This window comes from Pezoporus wallicus, unplaced genomic scaffold (assembly GCF_028554395.1).
Source record: "Pezoporus wallicus isolate ANWC-B61680 ecotype Strahan unplaced genomic scaffold, APGP_CSIRO_Pwel_v1 scaffold_2584, whole genome shotgun sequence".
Taxonomy (NCBI): domain Eukaryota; kingdom Metazoa; phylum Chordata; class Aves; order Psittaciformes; family Psittacidae; genus Pezoporus; species Pezoporus wallicus.
The window spans coordinates 3,009,467-3,029,535 of NW_026642851.1; the positions used below are offsets into that span (position 1 = coordinate 3,009,467).

At 38.8% G+C, this 20,069-nt stretch overlaps 1 protein-coding gene across 2 annotated transcripts in view; it reads left to right on the plus strand.

Moving 5' to 3' along the window:
• Positions 1 to 17,121, plus strand: part of CDK6 (cyclin dependent kinase 6) — a 120,266-nt gene extending 103,145 nt beyond the window's left edge. Inside the window, exons 5-7 of one of the 2 annotated variants that reach the window (XM_057432718.1) lie at positions 10,866 to 10,916; positions 14,797 to 14,932; positions 16,607 to 17,121. In XM_057432718.1, the coding sequence (XP_057288701.1) occupies positions 10,866 to 10,916; positions 14,797 to 14,932; positions 16,607 to 16,753 (334 nt within the window). In that variant the 3' untranslated portion in view covers positions 16,754 to 17,121. Of the gene's footprint in view, positions 1 to 10,300; positions 10,324 to 10,865; positions 10,917 to 14,796; positions 14,933 to 16,606 lie in introns of those variants that run through there. The other variant, XM_057432719.1, reaches the window with a different exon arrangement.
• The last annotated feature ends 2,948 nt before the right edge of the window (positions 17,122 to 20,069 follow it).

Here is a 20,069-nt window from a genome sequence, read left to right on the forward strand (position 1 = left end):
CTGTGGCACTGCCATCGCATATGCTTCCATGGTCTGCTTGACCTGCTGACACACTGGCCCTGTCCACATGAGTCCTTGTGAGACACAGTCACCACAGTACACTGGCTCTGTGAGAGACAGAGCCAGGATCTGACAAGTGGAGAGCTCTTGATGTCAGCATGCGACAAGCCTGGCTGCCCTCTTATGCTGGCCGCATGCTTCATTTTGCAGTCTTTGAGGAAACGACAGTCTAGCTATGCACGGTCAAACCGTATGACTTCTTCCAGAAACTTGTGCGTAATGTGCTCTGTTTTCCTTTTATAGATGCACTGAATGCATGCTGTCCAGAAGCAACTCTGAGGCAGACTTTGATGCGGGATTTCTTCTTTTACTTAAATATTCTGTATATTCATGGCTTCTCTCCTAACATATCCAGGTTTGTCAGTAATAAGTGCTTTTGGAATATAGACATTTGTCAAATAAGAATTTCATCCAAGGGATTACTTCATTGCCACTAATTTATTCTACTGAGCTGGAGTAAATTGGCACGAAGATTCAGTTACTATTGATTTGACTGAGTCTGGATCAGTTACCTAAAGATAAATGACTCAGTCAGCTATATCATCCAGAATTTGACCAACTACAGTGAATTACCAGATCTTTTTTTATTAGATTATGTCCATGAAACAGGTTTTGTTATTATCTCAGTACAGCACACACACTGTTCTATACAATTGAATAATTTTCTAAGTGCTCTTTATATCCAAATAATTGGAGTGCAATCTTTCAGCATCTAAAGGAAGTATACATAGCAAGAGATTTTTTCAGTAATGTTCTATCTGTAGCTGTTAAGCCTGTTTGGCAGTGATGACTCATATTCTGATGCTGTAAGAATGAAGATACCCAGTTACAACTAGATCTCATCAGACCATTAGCAATGAAGAGTGTATATACAAAATCAGAAGTGCATCCTAGCTGGGTGTCCTACACACTGAGGCACAGAAGCAGGCTTGCTTGCCTCTCTCCTCCCTTGGGATCAGTTTTCCTTTTCCAGAAAGCAATTGTGAAAGGAGAGGTAGGTGTCACTCATCTGCAAGATCTTAACTAAGTTTGATGGTGAGGGTGCTTTGCTGGAAAGCAAGAGCAGAGTTTAAAGAGGGCCCAGAATTTTTTGTAAACTCCATTTTTGGCAAACACTACAGCCACAACTGTATGAAAAGCAAGGCATAAATTGCTTACCATGGAAAGAAGCTTTTACTCAGTTATTCATGTGCTCCAGAAAAGGAGTCTGTTGTGTTTGGTTATTTTAATTCTGAGCAAATCACTTTTTTTTTTTACAGAAAAGACAGCCAACTCTTGGGGAAATCCTTGTAGTTGACATAAAGGTGGTGAACAACCTGGTAACGTGAGGATAAAATGTTCAAGATGTGGGGTGGCTCAAAGAGCTGCAGGTGCTCAGCGCTTCAGAGACTGAGGAAACATTTGATTTGCAAAGACAGAGTTGTATGCTGTTCTCATTAAAGTAATGTCAAAAGCCAATAGACTTGTCCCATGGGCAGCACAGAAGCAGGGCTATGGCTCAGTAATGGCAAAGCAGAGATAACAGCATGAAAGTTTTCCCAGCATTAATTTGGGAAGCTTTGAAGCACACAAATGTACAGCATGAAGTGTATTATGTTGCAGTCGCATAGGGGTGGGTGCCATCTGAGCAGGATTGTCACCTGAAAGTTCTTTATTTGTTTATTTTCTCTTTAGTATCAGAAATTAACTTACTCTTCCCTGTGGTCAGGATTCAAGTGGGAAAAAAAAGATTTCATGTGCAATCAGTAATAGCTGAACAGGATAAGTAACCAGAGAGCTCTCAATAGGTGAACTCAGAATACTATGCACTGTCATGGGCCAGTGAATGTAAATCTTGCAGCTTCTCCAGCCTGAGTAACCGAGTGTATTTCATGAGACAAAGTGGGGCAAAGTTCTGTCTAGTTTAACTGGCCTTTGAAAACTCTTATCAGTTTTCCTTGCGTGTGTGCTCTACATACTTTCTACTTTAAGTGCTTAAGTTTTTCTGTAGGTGTTTATTAATTCACTCTAAACCAGCACAGCTGCTAAAAATGAAAGTATTTTCTTCACACCATTCTTCTAATCCACTTTCATGTCTTTTGACACTCAGACTCAGCAGCTGGAGAAAAAGGTTGAAGTTGAAATTTCACGTCTGCTCACATAACAGTTTACTGTTTGGTACTGAAATGTTTTCCCTGCCTTTCTTGTTTGAAGGGTTGTAATCCGCTTTCAGAGATTTTTTTCTGACCAGGAGTGTTTTATTACAGCTGAAAGTGATGAGACCTATTAGTTGCTGGGGGGAAAGGGGGCAGCAGTTCTTCTGATGTTTTGGCTTTGAGAATTTAAAGAGGCTTAGTGCAACAGGTGCTATTAACACCTAATACAGGGGCAACAGAAGTGATCATAGATCAAAACATGTACTCAGTACTACACAGAAGCAACTCAAGCCAGTTGGAGAGAAAACCCAAGGATTCTCTCTCTTAGCTTGTAATGTTTGCTCAGAGGGGGGAAAAAAAAAAAGCTAATTCGTTATTCTTGGATTTTATTCTCTGTTGAGAATTTTAGGTTCCAGATTGTGTAGAATATTTTGAATTCTATGTTTCCTTCAAATATGAAAATTTGATGTCTGTTGGAGCTCTCGTCTGAAGTCTCAGAGACTGCCCATACACAGCCACTGTTACCTCATTGTTCTCTCTCATGAGAGAGAAGGGAATACAGAAAACTAAGTAAGTGATCACGGGAAGCGCATGACCACACTGTATTTGTCATATCAGTAGTTCTTTCAGGATGTTATAAAAACGCAAAAGCCTGCAATTCAGTTACATAATTAAATTCAAACTGCTGACCAGTAGAAGTAATTTAACTGTGTGTGGTGTGGGGTGGGTGTTTGACACACAAGGAGTTAAACCATATTGCTGGTAGAACTGTCAGTACAAACAAGATTTATTCTTTTTCTACTCTGAGCAGAGACCATACACTTTTTTCCTTTCCCTTCTTCCAAGGTCAGTTGTGTAAGTAGTTCCAGCACTTGCTTCAAATGTTAGGACAATTTTCAAGATGCCACTGTTAATATCATTCTCCCTGAGCTGAGATTATGACTTTTAAAGCCCTGGTGAAATAAACCTACAAATCTTCTGGAAAGGCAAATGTCCGCAGATAAGAGAACAGTGACGTGCGTGCTGAAGGACTAAGTGAAGGACATTCGACCATCAAGGCTTTTCCATTTAAAAATTTAATAATGAATGCTGAAGCAGTTTTGCCTGGGAACAGATGAGATCTGCCTATGTTAGAGCATATATGGTCAAAGATAATATCCACACTTACGTTAATTTTCAGGGGGTTTAATATATATATGTGTGTGTGTGTGTCCTTCTGTTGAAGCACCTTTTTATTCCTGTAAGAGGTTGTGAAGCTACATCTCACTTGGCTTGGCCCTGGGGTCCTTGATGTCTGTGATGAAGCTCCCTTTCATGTCAGTGATGGGGCAATGAGACCCATCATTCTGCTCCAAGGACACCAGGGACCTTAAAACACTATGCTTTACATGAAAGGTGTCAAGAAAATTTTGAGAACCCAGAAAAAAGGTCTTCCATTGCTCAGTTCCTAAGGGATCTTTGAAGATGGTTGTATTTTCTCTCATTTATGCTTCCTCTTACTTTATTTATTTATTGCTTTATTTATTTTTTGTTGTATTTTTAATCAAGAAGTGAATTACACAGTAGCCGGCCCGGCGCTGGTCATAAAGCTGTACACTGTGCCTCTGGTTTCCCTTTTTCTAACATTTCCCTTTCAGTTATGCATGCAAAGGAAACATGCATATCCATCTGCAAGTTTCTTGTGATTAGTCCACTTTACAACTCTGGCTCTTCCAAGGCTGACAACCTGTATGTTAAAAACCAGGTGAAAGTCCAGCAATCTCCAGGTAATACAGTCATTTGCAGTGAAGTGGTGCAAACTTTCCATGATGAAAACCCACACAAGGAAACATTCATCTAATGATCAATCCTAGCTTCAAAGTGGACTGGCAAAATGGTGCCAAATCTTTTTTAGTGTCTTCTCTTTCAATATTAATACTCCCTTCTATTTTACCTTTTACCTCCCCTGGCACTCCAGTAGCTTGCAGCTTCCAGCCTTGTTTCCAGCAGCTTTGTACATGAACAATGTCCTGAAAGCTCGCTGTGCCAGCTGGTATTTCCCTTGTTGGTTTGCATCTACACACCTCTCAGAAATCCCATATGTTTCTTAGGAACTAGACTGCATGTGCATTTGAGAGTCATAATATTATCTTTAGATTTAGAATTCATTTACATCATTTTAAATGGCAGTGGGGGAACACTGGAAGTTTGCAGTAGCTTTTCAGAAACTACCCGTTTATTTGCTTCTGTCTGCATATGATGACATGAGAAACTCCAGAAAAAATAATTACTGCAATTCTTTCGATGCATTAGATCTGATTCTAATAATAATTTAATACTGGCATAGCCCAAATGATCTTAGAGATGTTATTCATAATCATGGTACTGTCCTACTTGAAGAATGATAGATTTAAGTAAAAAAACCACTATTAAAGCTAAAATGAAAAAATCAAGGTGGCTGATCTGTTTTCTGTCAGATTTTAGCTGAAGAGCATTTCCTCAGTCATAATGTTTATCTATGTCATCTTTCTACTTATATGTAGGAGAAGTTTCTTAAAAGTTTTGAGCAATTTGTGATCAAGTATAATAAGTTCTCCATGAAGTAACTTCTTCCTATGCTGTGTTTGGCACCCACCCACACAAAGATATTATTAAAAGGAAAGGACAGGGACAAGTACAAATAACGTTACGTTTAAAATGAGAACTCTGAATTGCACAACAGCTGAGGCAAGTCACTTATGACTGGAAGTGGGTAACTGTCCAGAGTGTGCAACATTGTCAGCCGTAGCCTGTTTTCAGAGTAAAGCTTTATACTATACCATATTCATTTTACCTATCAGAAGGGCCAATGATCTTCATCTTTAAACAGTGGTACATTTTTCCTTTTGTCTTGCCTTAGTTTCTCTTTCCACGCCTGCAGTACAGACTTGTCCAGGGGATGTGTCAAAGAGAAGCAGTAGTGGGAAAATGAATGAGGAATCAGCTCAGAAATAATCCCTCTGTATAAAGGTTTCCACAGGACAGTCCAGGTCATGTTATTTCTAGTCATCTCATCCTAGTTTTAGGTCTTATTTGGTTTTAGTTCTAAAAATGAAAATATTTTCTTCATAACAAGTAACTAATAATCTGACAAGTTTATTTGCCAGCTAGTCACATTTTATAAAATGAAAAGAAAGAAGAAAAAATCATTTAAATATGTATCTGGCTATGTAGCTTGGCAGGTTTCCCGTGGCATGATGCAGGATTCCTTGGCAAATGTTTCTTGGCTTTAGCTTTTTTAGTTTCTTCACCATCCCCTTGTTCCTCTTACACACATAGATATACAAACTCCTAGACTTATACAATATACCCTTACCAGCTTCTAAAATTCCTCATACTACTTCCATGAACTGCTGCTGTATTCTTTCCCGTTACGTTTTTTGCTCCACTATGTAAAATTGCCATGGACTTTCTTTCAACACCTCCCCCATCTTGTCTAATGTCTTCAAAGCAGTAGCTATCTGTTCTGAAATCACTGTTCTTTCCATCACTTCTCCTTGCCATCTCTTCAGCCAGACTGTCTAAGCCCTACTTGCGCAAAAACCAATTTGTACTTTCCCACTCATGATGCTCTTTCCTTTGTAGGGAGTTCTTGAATGACTTCACTGAGTACATGTGAGTTGCCAATATAGACTTTGCACTGAGAATGTTGTATATATTCAAGTTAGTAACCAAGAGATTATCATTACTGTTCTTTCTGTGATAACAAGAAAGGGGATGGGATTCCCAACTGGTATTGTCATCCTACTGAGCAAATGGACTAGCAGAAACTAGATAGTTATTTTGGTAGTTACTTCTTACATATCTGGAAGGAAACAAGGCTTGTCTAGCCTTGGAGACACTTGGATTGCCAACTCTAGAATTGTCATGGAGGCTCTGTAATATGTTTTGATTAGAAAATGAATTTCTAGACATTTTTTTCCCCCTCTTCACTAAAGCTTTTCTTCACGTGACCTTTCCTCAGTGTATCTATTTTACATGCAGTTTAATAATTCAATGTCAGAAATTGAAAGATATCTTTCTGATTAAAGTGTCACTAATTGGTTCAGAATGCCACTGTCAAGAAACCTGCAGACATCTTTTCCTGTGTCTCAACGCACATGGGTTTGACTATTTTTTGCCTGGCATCTGCACTGCAGGATAGACCAGAGCAGTGCTCATTAATTTCTTTAATTCCAATCTATGAAAATTCTAACTTTTCTTACAAAAGGTCACGGAACCTCTTTGCTTTGTAGACTAAAGGCTGAAAGTAAAGCCTAGAAGTAATGTGACCGCTTTACAGGTAAACCTCATTTATTTATCTCTTGGGTGTCATTGCATTGTCATTGTATACAATACTTTTAGCATTGCTTTGGCACGTCCATGGAGTTGCACCAGGGAAAATTTCTTCATGGAGACTTGCTTAGGAAATGTTTATAACTTAGTTATTACTGAGTAGCACAGACATGAAACACAGTGTCTATAATAAAGTACTAAAATAAAGCACTCAACCTTTCAGACACCAATATCCAGTTCAGATAGACAGAATATTCAGTGAAGGTGAGACTCAGCACAGAAAACAACATGAGCTGAGTATATTCCTTTGGACAAGAGAAAAGAGCCTCAGGTTGGTAAATGGTGAAATTTAATTTGTTCAGCTACATAAAGGCATGAGAACTTTTCAGGCAGAAGATCAGTAGTGCAAGTCCTTCTAAACTGTAAGCAGATAGTAACTTTTTCAGGATTTGTGAGGTTTTGCATTGCAACCTTATGTCATGAACTGTGTTTTTATTTCTGTGTTATCACAGAATCAAAGAACAGTTGAGGTTGGAGGGGACCTCTGGAGATCGTCTGGTCCAACCCCAACTGCTCAAGAAGGCCCATCTAGAAATAGTTGCCCAGTATCATGTCCAAATGGCTTTTGAATATCTCCAAGGTGGGAGGCTCCACAACCTCCTTGGGCAACCTATGCTGGTGTTCAGTCACCCTCACAGTAAAAGAAGTGTTTTCTTATGTTCATAGGGGACATCCTGTGCTTCTGTTGGTGCCCATTGCCTCTTGTCCTGTCACTGGGCACCACTGACCTGTAACTTGATTTTCCTCCTCCTCTCTCCCTAAAAAATCAAAAAAGCAGCAACCAACAAAAATAGGAAGTTATGGAGACACAGCAACGTAGAATCATAAAATCACAGAATCATAGAACTAAAACTTCTTGAGCAAATAGGGAAATTAAATGTCTTGGGTACACTGTAAGTCTTTTCATCCCATTTTCTTCCCTGCTCAAGTGTGTATTTTGTATCAGCAATAGTGTTGGAGCCCTCAGAGCATGGATTCTGTAGCAAGTAAAGTCAGGGAAGGTTGAGAGGATCAAGGAACCACACAAAAGGCAAGTGTATCCTTATTGATAGCCCTTTCCTTCATTGGAGTATCCCTCTTTCCTGAGACACTCGAACACACAGATTTTAGAAGTTGTTTGAAGTCAGAGGACACACATCTTCTGCCACAGAAGACAAACCCAGCTCCATGCCTTTCCCAAGGGAAAAAGAAGGAATTCTACAAATCAGCTCTCAGAGTCCAACCAGTCTTACACAGATTATCATCACAGAGAGAACATATCCCCAAGCAAGGACTTCTGGATTGAGTTTGCATAAATAAACCTCAGGGGGTGAATGGGTGAGTGAGTCAAATGAAAGATACCAAGAACAAAAGTGAAATTCTGCATTTCTGTGACTGCTGGATATGGTCCCAGTTCAATGGTACTGGTAGAGCTGATGTGCACCTTTAAGAATAGACTTAAAAAAACAATCAGCTTGAGGTGAAAGTTTTTATGTGTACTGGACTTGCAGTGCTGGCAAGTCATTGCTAAAGAGTAACTAGTGCCGAAATGTGAGACGAGATCTTCGTACAGCTGCTGATTAAGTGAATCTACTTCCCCAATCATCCGTCCAGTATTCCAATTGAACCTCCAGCCAAAATTCATGAGGCAAATTTCATTACATTAGTGGTGCCTAACCTGGAGTTGGCAATCTGTTGTAGTCATGATGGTGGGATGGATAGGAGGTTGAAAGATGAATTAATAACACTTCATTATGATGAAATATCAAAGTATGTTGGAAGGTCACCTTGTGTTGTATAATTATATATTCAAAAGAATTTAAATTCTTGCTTCAGCCCCCAGTGAATCTGAGACAGCAGCAATGATGGGAAAAACCTCCCTTAAAAATCCCAAGAATTATACTTGTTTTGGCATGACACTGCCTAAGGTGATTCGCAAACAAGGATGACTTTGCCAAGCTTTCACATTAATGCAAGGTTCAGCAAACATTTTGAAACATTAAATCACCTTCCCATTTTCATGGATAGGATTATTTGATTGTGTAGATTTTGTTAGTTTAAAGGGCCTAAATATTCTAATGCTGAAGCCAAAATTAAATACGCACATTATCTTCATATTAATACATTTAAGTAGCCATTCAAACAAAAAAATGTCTAAATTGTTGTATTGTCTGTCTTTGGAAGATAAGGAGTGTGTCTGCTGCCGTGAACAATACTAGGATTGTAGCTGCTGACCATTTTGAAAATTGGGCTCAAAAATTACAGCAGCAATAGATGCTCCTGTCTGAGTGAAGCGCTGGGTTTTCGTAGAAGCCAGAATTGCTGAATACTTTAAAGCTTAAAAAAGTACCCCTATTATATACCTCCAGATACGCGCAGTCAGTAAATATCATATACATCTGGGAAGCAGCATATACCATTATTTATTATTTATTCAGTGTCAAATAAATAAAGCCCTTTATGGATAAGAGGCTACTGCATTTTACCCTGTCCGTTTCAATCTGATGTCATATGGTTTCAAATTGGACTTGGTGAAATTGTTCTCTCAGTGTCCCTGCACAAAGCAGTTTGCAGTGTAAGTCAGTATGACATGACCTGAATGGCAGTAAGCATGAAGGAGACAAAATGCATATTCAGTCCATCAAAGATGGTCAGAATATCTTCCAGTTATTGCTCTGCTGGTTTTTTTAGAACCATAGAAGCATAGAATGGTTTGGGTTGGAAAGACCCTTAAATATCGTCTAGTTCCAGCCCACCTGCCATGGGCAGGGACACTTTCCACTAGACCAGGTGTTTCTTGGTGGCATGCTTTCTGCAGATTATTATGTTTAACTGAGAAATGTCACAGTGCTCTGGGTCTTCTTCCTGTATTTGGTGTGGATCCACAAGACAGGCAGTGACATTGGAGCTCTTGTCTGTGTGAGAGTGTCATGATATAAAACACGAATTTTCAGAAATAACTTGTGGTTAGCAAAAGGATTTCAGATTCTACACCTGCTTCTGCATATGGGCAATGAGAGGGGAAGGACTATAGCTGAGTCCCTCGTGTCCTCCCAGTGCAGATGGGAGAGGTCTTCTCCTTTGAACAGCAACAGTGAAATGTCTTTGGCTATCAGTACCGTTAAGGATGTGTATCAGACAGAAGAAAATGAGTAGGCAGAGAGAGGCAGGAAAACCAATGTTTCCCTGTAACTAAAGGCTGACAGTGAAAACATGGGAATACTCATTACTTAAGTCACTAAGTCTCAGTTGAACGGGTTTGGAAACTGGAAGTTTACAGCACACCCTGTACTCTGAGCTGTGCTCCAGAAGAGAAGGGCAGCCTGGCTATCAGTCGACCCAAATTAGTATCCAGTTTTCAGTGTATCTGAATAGTGTTTTCTGGAGTAATCTACCATTTGTTGAACCAAAATGGTAAGCAACACCTCAGGCCTGATCTTCACAGATGGCCTCATTCTTGGCTGGATCCTTCATCCATTAGTAATCTGTTGGACTGTCTTGGGAGTTTAAACACAAAATTGCACGGTTGATCACACCTTACTGAATTCAACACAAGGGTGGCCATGCAGCCATACAAATCTGAATTTCATATTTTACTTAGGCACAATAGAGTGACAGCATTTTATAAATGATGAGTGAAAATATTTTAAGTTGCACTTTGGAAAGAAATGTGTACCACTCTGAAAGTATTTTTAGTCGCTGTTTTTTTGAAAGCCTTTGGACATTCAGCCTATTAATTTGTTTCTTTCCTGCACATATCTTTATTTATGCAGCAGAAGTATTCCTCTCCTTCAAGGTAAATTCTGTACCGTCTCACACCCCATTCTTTACAGACCTTCATAAATCCATTGTCATTTATTTGAGCCTTTGAACCTAGGAGCACATTTCCAATATGCAGACACAAGAAATTTAATTTTAAATTTATATCCATTACAATTCATCTCTAATTTGATTATATTTTAATGAGTTGCATGACATTCACTCTGTTTTTGTCTCTCTAAGCAGCTATTTGAGTATGTTCTTTACAGTGAAAATTATTCTGTTAATGATGTAATTCATAAGATAGTATTAGTTGAGGGAAAATAACTTCATGTTAAAGGACACAAATTTTCAAAAGTAGTGTATTTAAAACTATGTCTCATCTGTCAGTTTTATTATCAGTTTCAGGAGAAACTTGGAAGGTGCTCTCACAGACAGGATAAAACATGGAGGCAGAAGAAGTGAGGTCTCAAAAAAAATAACATGTTTTATACTATGTTGGCAGGTGTCAATGACAAATATAAATTCATTGTTAATTAAACCGAGTCACATCTTAAAAATACTTCTTTATTTTTTCAGACCACTCTTCCGTGGAAATTCAGATGTTGATCAGCTAGGAAAAATCTTTGAGTAAGTAATAACTAGCTTCATTATGTCAATATCTGTTTAACATTGAAACTTTCTGAGGTTTCTTTGCCATGTTTTTATGCAATAATGTGACTAGAACAAAGTATTCCTAGAACATATTTCCTATTGCTAGCGTATGCAACATGATATTTCTGTGTATTCTGTGTCAGTGGAGGAGGAAGCAACATGGAATATAGTTTTGCAGAATTAACAGCCATTATCAGGAAGTTACAAGGGACTTCTCTTTAGGACTTTTTGAATCTCTTAAACATATTGTGCGTGAATCATTCTTGCATATTCCTAAACAATTTAATCCAAGAGATTGTCTTCACATAAACAAATGCAAAGGTTTTACTTTTTGTTAACTTCTTTGTGTATTTCAGAAAACAACATTAGAATACTTAAAATTGTTATTAAACTGAACTCTCTAAGATTATTACCAACAGCTTCTTTGAATAAAAGGCTTCTGTACATCAGAACATATTTTAGCTTTTAAAATATTACTGTGTAGACTGTTCACAGTCCATATTAGTCTCACAGTTAGCTGTGAGAACAGAAGGAATATCAGCATTTTAACATACGCTTTGTCAGAGATTAACTAATTTGCTTTATTTTAAAGCCGTTTTACATTTCTAGGAGTTTGTGCTTTTTTTCATCAGAGATATCAAAAGTCTGGGAGGTGGGGAGGCTCTAGACTCTCTGGGGAAGAATAATTCTCATTCAAAATATGTTCTTAGTTAAAAAAAAAAAAAAATTAAGTTATTGATTTTACAGATAATTAAGTAGGATTATATCACTTTTTCTTTTAAAAGCTCTTCAGAGCAAGGAACATTGCTGAATTTGGAAGAACCGTGTAAATTTTAGATCTTACATATGTATCATGTACTTAAGAAATCAAGGCCACGTAGGGATGGTCCCACTCCAGAGGATGGATACTGATTTGCCTCTGTATCTCTGTCTTCTCTTTCATATGGAGGGGCTTTGGGGATCCAGATGAAGTAAGAAATAGGTACCAAAGAGAGAAGGCTGAAATACTGTTCTCTTGGAAGATATTACAAAGAAAAGACAGTAAAATTTCTAAGGAGAAGTGCTTAAACAGAACAAATACTGAATTTCTCCAGTTAACCATTTTTCCAGTTCTCAAATCATAACAGATCTGTTTCTAAGCATTTTCACTATTTAATATGAGGTTCACAAATTGCAGGTCTTTATTTCACACAGTTGACTTCCCTTTCCTGCATACCATACCAGTGTATGTGACTCACTTGCGTGGTTAATTTGTCATGCGTTGAATAGCTCTTCCTGCCCAATCCAGAAAAATGAGTCCATAAAGTTTACTTATTCTTCTTCTGCCAAAGCCACTGCTTTAGTCCTACAATATTCTTCTTTATTCAATGAAGACAGTTTTGATACATCAACATAATTTATAATTAAAAAGGACATAGCTGTGATTTTTTGAAGGATTCTTGTGACATTTAAGGTGAAAAATCAAAATGAACTGGACTAGGATTAAATACATAAATGCTAGCAGCAGCCTCCAACGGCAATCTTTCCATCCCTAGGGGCTGAGATTACCTGTGCAGAAAAGAATTCATCAAGAAAAGAAAATGCTGTGCTAATTTTAGAAGAAATACCTTATTACACATCTATTTAAAGTTTGTTTTTCCTTCTTTTGTGCAATTCTCCTTAAATAGTTCAAAAGTTTCTTTCTTGGATTCTGAGGGGCTTATGTTAAATAGTATTTATGTTGTGTTTTCACAGCTGGAGAACCCCCTACAGTTAGGCATAGCTCTTTTTGTAGGAGGGCTGTTTCTTTCTACAGTAGTGACTCATTCTGCAGACTAATTTGGACAGAAAGTAGTTTCGGGATTTTTGTGTAGTCTGGACTGTTGCATTCTTTCAGATAATGGGGTTATGGTCTACCTTAGCTTTACCAGTGCATTCCAATTTGCATCAGGTAAAATCCCACCATACATGAGGGTAAATCCCTCAGAGGCAGCCCAAAACATTTTTCTGCTTTTCCAGGTCGCCATCAGAGTGTGGGATAGCCTCACAGATTTCAGGCTAAATGCTGAAATGGTTTGAGCAGACTTGTCTCCCATTTTGATCTATGGGAGTGGAAAGTACTTGGCTTTTCTCAAGACCAGGCCTGAACCTTTGGCAGGACGTGAAACTCATCCAAGATGCTCCCAAACTTAGTCACTGAAATGGTAGTGCTACCAAACCAGAGTGAGGGCACCTACTCTGACATTCATTATTAGAGTTTTGAGTAGTACATGAGTGTATAACTGAAAATGTCTCTCCTTTCCACTCTTGGTCTTGTGCACCCTACCTGACAGTCTGCTTCCTTGTTTCTTTTTGTAAGCTTTGCCTGTGCTTACTCTGTCCTGTTTATGAACTCTCATGCAAATGCTAAAAAATTTGGGACTAACCAAACACATTTGAATGGCAGGTGAAAGTTCATTGTTATTTAAAACATTTAACTCCCGTATCGTACTACAGTGCTCTTTGCATTATATTTAATACGGGTCCAGACCCTCAAATAGATAATTATATAGCTTTAACCACCATGGCCAAGGGAATTGCCCCATACCCCACTATACCTGTGATGATAAAAGAAGAACCCAATTTTTCATACAGATTTAACTTATCTTTTCCCAAAAGCTGTGGTATCTTCAGGTGTGGGAAAATTACATTGTCCTGACATTTTAATTGCTTTGCCCTTCTAGCCATGCGGTTGTTTTGAGGATATACTAGTTTTTGGAGGTATTTTCAGTGAGCGAAATTACCGTCTAAAATCCATGTAGGTAGATGGGGAGTTCCAATAAACTCACTGAGGTAACCCTATGATTTAGAGCAAAATGTTGATGTAAATAGCCTAGTCACACTACCAACCTCACCTAGAAGAAGGTCAATGCTGCTCCCTAGCGGCATTTGGTTTAGCGCAGACCCAAGTATTCAGTGATGGTTTTTTGTGGTCCCTCGTTTTTTACTCTGTCAGCGTTTCCACTAAAAATCTCCATTTTACAGGCTGTAAAAATTGATTTTTCCTGAAGCCTGGCAAGTAACGCATGCTCTTGTCCAAAAATTCCTTCAGAAACTGCTGTTTCAACACCACCAATATTAGCATCAGACTAAAACACAAAATTTGTGAGACATGATCCATCATTGGAGGTTTATGTATTATTTCATTTATTTGTTTTTTAAACCTTAGCATGATTATTTAACAAGTATAAATATCTTCTAAAATTTAAAGAATAAAGGAATTATAAAAATTGAAAATATTTTTTTAAAGGGTAAAGAAAAACAAAAATACAAAGTAAAAAGAAAACAACATAATGACACTCAAGTCCCATGCCCCTTCAGAGCTGAGACTTTAAAACCTGTATTGTGAAGCAAATAAATTGTTTAAATTTGGGCAACAATTACGCACATAGCTTTGAAGCATTATGAAACATCCCTTTTATTGCCTTACCCTCATCTTGACCCACACTCTTCTCTCAGTCTCTATTCTTGTGAATAAAGATCCTTGCATGCAATTCCCCTTTGAAACTTACTGCTTTTAATCATCCCGGAGCGACATATGTTGCACCATCCAGTCAAGAGCTGAGCAACTTTCTTCCAAAGCACTCAGCCCGTTTTCAACAAAAAGACACAGAAAATTGAGATGTAGGCCAGAAAATTGTGATGGCCACAGAATGATTTCTACCAAACACACAGAGAACTTAATCAGCCTCTGTGCACAGAGGTCAGTGTACTACTTGTACAATCAATCTCATTTAAACAAGAAGACTTATGAAGTAAACTGCCACTCAGTATAATCAATATAAAGGGGAGAGGGTATAAAATGTGCAGACCTGACATTATGTTTTTCTTTTCACAGTGTAATTGGACTCCCAGAAGAAGAAGACTGGCCTAATGATGTTGCCCTTCCAAGAAATGCTTTCACTTCCAGACCCGCACAACCTATTGAAAAATTTGTGCCAGATATTGATGAACTGGGCAAAGACTTGCTTCTTGTGAGTTGCTGTTTGTTGTTCTCCAGGACGCATGACTGATAGTTCCCATTGCACTGGGGGATATAGTTCTGGGGAAAAACAGCGTGCCAAGAAACATTTATGCTTCCTTTTAATGACGTTATTAAAGAAAAGCTCAAAATTAGGTAGACAAATTCATGTAAATCCGTGAAACATCAGCACAAAAACACTCAAGAGGTGTTAGAGATGAGAACAGTTAGAGACTAGAAAAGTGTCAAGGAAGCGCCTGCTTGACTTGTCTTTAGAGCTTATGCTTAGATCCTCATTACTGAACACAGTTGTGCCAAGGATTCAGCCATTCTCATAGTATAAGATTGACCTGAGTGCAAAAAATGATCTGCCATTTTGCATGGTTTAGTGGACCCAGTATAAAGTAGAAAGTAAGCCATAGAGGTAGATTACAGCTGCACGCCTTCTAGTGAATCCTGAAAACTTGAGATTTGGAACTCAGCAGCTGTTGCCTCTTACAAATGGCAGGATTGAACAGGAGCAAACAAATTGTGCTGGCACAACTGGTAACACTGAATTTAATTAAATTGTTTCTGTAATTTTTATAGATATGTTATAAACCCCAGCCCTGAAGTTCAGTCTTGCAATGGAATATAGGGAATGGCCTTGCCTCAGTTTGCCTTTTGCTGTGCTGTTGAAATCTAGATAAATTTGTTCTCTAGAACAAATTCTGGACTACATCTGGGCGCTTGAAATGACAGAAGAAGCACATCTGTTGGTCTTGCAGCCTGGAAAGTGAAGCTTAGACATAGGACAAGAATTAGATTTTGAGAACAACAAGGAATAAATATGGCAGAGCTCTCAGTGAGTTTGAGGCATGATGAGAGGAAGGAAAAAGACAAGTATCTATGTGTAGAAGGTAAAGTGGGAAGAGTTAGGCAAAGGCATGAGAACTGGGAGCCAGCCACAGAAGAAACGGGAGAGTAGGACTGGAAGTCACTGAATTAGATTTCAGAAGTTAATGACAGAAATTATGATACAAGAAAATAAAATAGGAGTAGGACGTGCTTAGATAAGGAATAGTGGGGAAAATACTGTCTGGAGGAGAACAAGGTATAAAACACAAGGCCACACAAGGAGAGATTTCAGTGCTGGCTGGGCAGAGGCTGGGATAAGTATCTGGAAGGATAGCAAGCAAAGTACACATAGGAAGAAGAGGCAGAAACTAAACACAAGACATTAGCATACAAAGGCTACAAAGTCAAAGACCCAGTGCCTATAGACATACTAAGCCAAGGAATGAACCTTTTGATGCCATTTGTGTTTGTATAACCCCAAAAGAACAGTACATTGAACACTGAGGGATGCAAATGTTGTTCATGGATAGCTGCTCCCTGCAGCCTGTGAGACAGGTGTTCTGTGCGTGTGAATTCAAGAAAACCTGAATTATGGAATTTCCGAAACGATGAATACTTGAATTTTCTAACCTGTTATTTTCTGTTACCTTTGGGGATGCCATATTCATACACTATGCCCCCACTGCTTGTTTTAATGTGAATAGTAATGTTAACGTACAGCCCGTAGTGATACCCTGTTGTGTCTCATACTGATCATAAACTGAAGGTGGCATGCATCAATGTATATATGCAATGTTAGCCCTGTTAATTGTACATTTTAGTTAAAACCAACTTCTTTTCATACTTACAGAAATGCTTAGTGTTCAACCCAACCAAGAGAATATCTGCCTATGTTGCCCTCTCTCACCCATATTTCCATGATCTGGAGAAATGCAAGGAGAATCTGGACTCTCACATGTCATCCAGCCAAAACTCTAGTGAGCTGAATGCATCATAATGCTGACTGAAGATGAACCATTAATGAACAAGATGCGTAGCTGACAAGGCCACTGTCCCATACAAACCACGTAGCTGTTCTAGCGAAGATCATTATTTGGAGGTTTTATGCACTTATCATTTATTTGGGGACTGTGATATGCTTATCCAAGAAAACCAATCTAGTTTACTTTCATCAGAGCAACGCAAGGGCCAGTGCTTTGACCTGCTCCCATTGCAGCTTTATGTTTGTTTTGTTTTCATTTTGTTTATCTACCTGGGAAAACTCCAGACAAAGAGAAGCTGCTGACCAGTTTTGCTGCCATTTTATCCTTTTAATATCGAATGCTGCCAGTGTGGAGTAGGATGATTGAGTCACTGCCAAAACATGATGCAGTCTCTCTCTCTAGCTGCTGAAGTATGATTTGGTACTTTTTAAACTATTAATTATATGATCTCTTACAGTGATATTTAAAGAATGGAATTGAAATACCAGATCTCTGCAACCTGCAGTTAACTGATACGTGCATTAATACATCCAGCTACTGTTCATTCATAGCGTATGTGCAGGTGCTTCCCCACTTGAAAACTTGGATGGATTATTTTATCATTTCATTGCTCTATAAAAATAACAGTGATGATGGTCATCATAATACATGTCTCAATTTTTAGGTTTTTTCACACACAGACGAGTTACTATCTAGCTACATTTGTGTGCATGTTGCAAAAAACAAGTGTTCTAAAAATCCTCTAGAGTCCTGTTCTTAAAGACTCTTTCGGTTTCCAAATGGTCAGCTTGTGTTGAAATCCAGGCACATTCTAGCCCATGATTTAATCCATCATTCCCCTCTGGAAAGAGCTGCAAGCACATTCGCTTTATCTCATTCCAGTTTTTCTGATATACAGCTCAAAGACATGAGCACAGCTAATGAAAATCGATACAGATTTTCACCTTCAACCTTTTCTGATCATCAGCGAAAAAGGAAAATAGAAAGAAATTTCCGATTCAGAAGCAGAGAATCCTGTACCTGTAATAAGCACAGATATGTATTTGTGCAGAATTGAATGCTGTCTACTGCGCTGCCTTACCTGCAACACCCACCCATGCATTATAAGTCCATGAATATTACTGTCTCAAAATCCCTCAGATGTCATTTATTAAGCAGATTTGTCTTCTATGCAGAAATGCATGAGCTTCTCTCCTAAACCACCATGTGGGTATACTGGCATATGCTTCTCCACTAGGGTTAATGTGCCATTATTGAATGTCAAAATAACTAAGCAATTCACATGCCTTTATAGCACATTTATTTTAAATATTACATTAAAATTTTATATTTAGTATTTTTACCTAAACTAAAATATATTTTCAGTATTTTAAAAAGTTTTTATTTTTTTAATACTGTACTGGAGAAAAAGAAATATTTTAAATCCATAAAAGCTGTTCCCTAGCATGACTTTCATTCATTTAGCTGGATATGACTTGGGGGAAAATATTGGTCCAATGAGTTAGCCCTTACCATAAAACCATGAATATACATGATTGCAGTACAACTGATGATAAGTGAGGCAGCTAGCTTTGCTTACTCCTGTCAGAGTCCCTTAGGTTTCTCTCTTCCTCATCTCTATTTTATCTAGTCTAGCTAGTGAGCCAGCATTATATCCTCATTCACAGCATGCTTGGCAGAAGCAGGTCCTCAGCAGTGAGTTGAGCAATATAGTTTTTCCCAGCTGTGGCATGAGAACTTGTAGCCATCCCCCTGGCAGGTTTCTCAGCCCTGTGATAGACCGGCTGTTGTGGCAAACTTCACTGTTAACTCTGTCTGGGAGATGGTCCATTGCTAGCATAGTGAGTAGAACTTACCTGTCTCTTGGATAAAGCTTTTCCTTATTGTTAGACATGTAAGTATGAGACATATGGTTAAATTAGGTCTGTTTTAAATAAGCCAGATTTTAAAAGGACCACTTGCATGCATGCGTGCAGTGGCCTGTGCTTTTCTTCATGCCCAGGATGATGCCTGTGTGAAACCTACTAGCATGAACAGGCAAGTTGCAAATTAGGCCTGGCAAGAGCCTGCACAAGGCATCTGCACACAGAGATACTGCAGATGCAAAAGACAAGGATTTTGGAAGCTCTGCGAGCAGCAAGCTGAAGGCCAGGAAGCAGTCATGGCAGCTAACCCTCTAACCTTGGCCTTGCCTCTGTCATTCTCTCTGTTCCTCCATAGAAGGGTAACTGTGAACTCACTGCCCTGATGTTGTCCCAGCCCTACTCCTCCATGTGTCAATGGACCTGAGTGTGAATAGGTTTTAAGAAAAGGATGGGCCAGAGTGAAATTTTTGCTAACCATTTTTAAACACTAACTAGAACAACAAACAGAACCAAAGTTCAGAAGAATCTTGTGACAGTAACAAACAAGAACATTTTTGACACAGTTTAGCATCTTTAAAAATTTTACCCCATTTTACCTAGCTCCAGGACATCATACATACTTTATCAGGGCATTCAGCTGGTGCAGCTTTCCAGCAGCTGTCAGGGAACTCTCCCAGAAGTCTCCAACAACTAGCATAGGTGAAAATGTAGGGGAGGAGAGGGCATTTTCAAATTAGGCTCAGAACTCTCAGATAGAGGTGTGCATCTGTTCTACGAAGGGAAGAGAACATTTTAAGCCAAAGGTTAATGTTGGCCCAAAAACTAATGAGAATGTAGAAATCACAAGGAAGTTAACTACTGAAGCAGTATTTCTCAACCGGTAGTATCAGAAGAAGAGCTCGGAGAGCAGCAGAGAAAAGCAGGAGCTGGCTTATGGAATCACAGCAGAGCTTCCGCAGCATGGTGCTGTATGTTGTCTAATACAGGATAAGGTTATAAGTGGGGGTATTTGAGAGAACAGCTTGAGAAGGGCTGCATTAATGGTCATATTCTGGAATATCCAGTGGGAATGGCAGGAACAAAAAAAGGAACCTACGTTCTGTCTTGTCAGGTTTAGGGAAAAGACTTATCTGATAGGACCATTGCAGTAGCAAAGTCCTACATTCCAAGAACCAACAAATTCTCAGTTGACTTCCCTTCGAAAATCTCTTTAGGAAGAAATTCCATTTGACATGCCATAGGCTTGCTCATATTCCAGTCTTCCCTGCCAAACCATGGGGTTTCACTTACACTAGTAAACTCAGAAAGCCTCTTCTCTGGCTGGGCAAAGTGCCGGCACTGGATAAAATCATGGCAAGAATCATGCTCATAATTAGACAGTACATACAACTGTGGGACCGTGCTTGAGCATGTGCCCTTGCTCTTTTTATTTTACTGGTATGGCCCTAGTATTTTGTGTACCTTT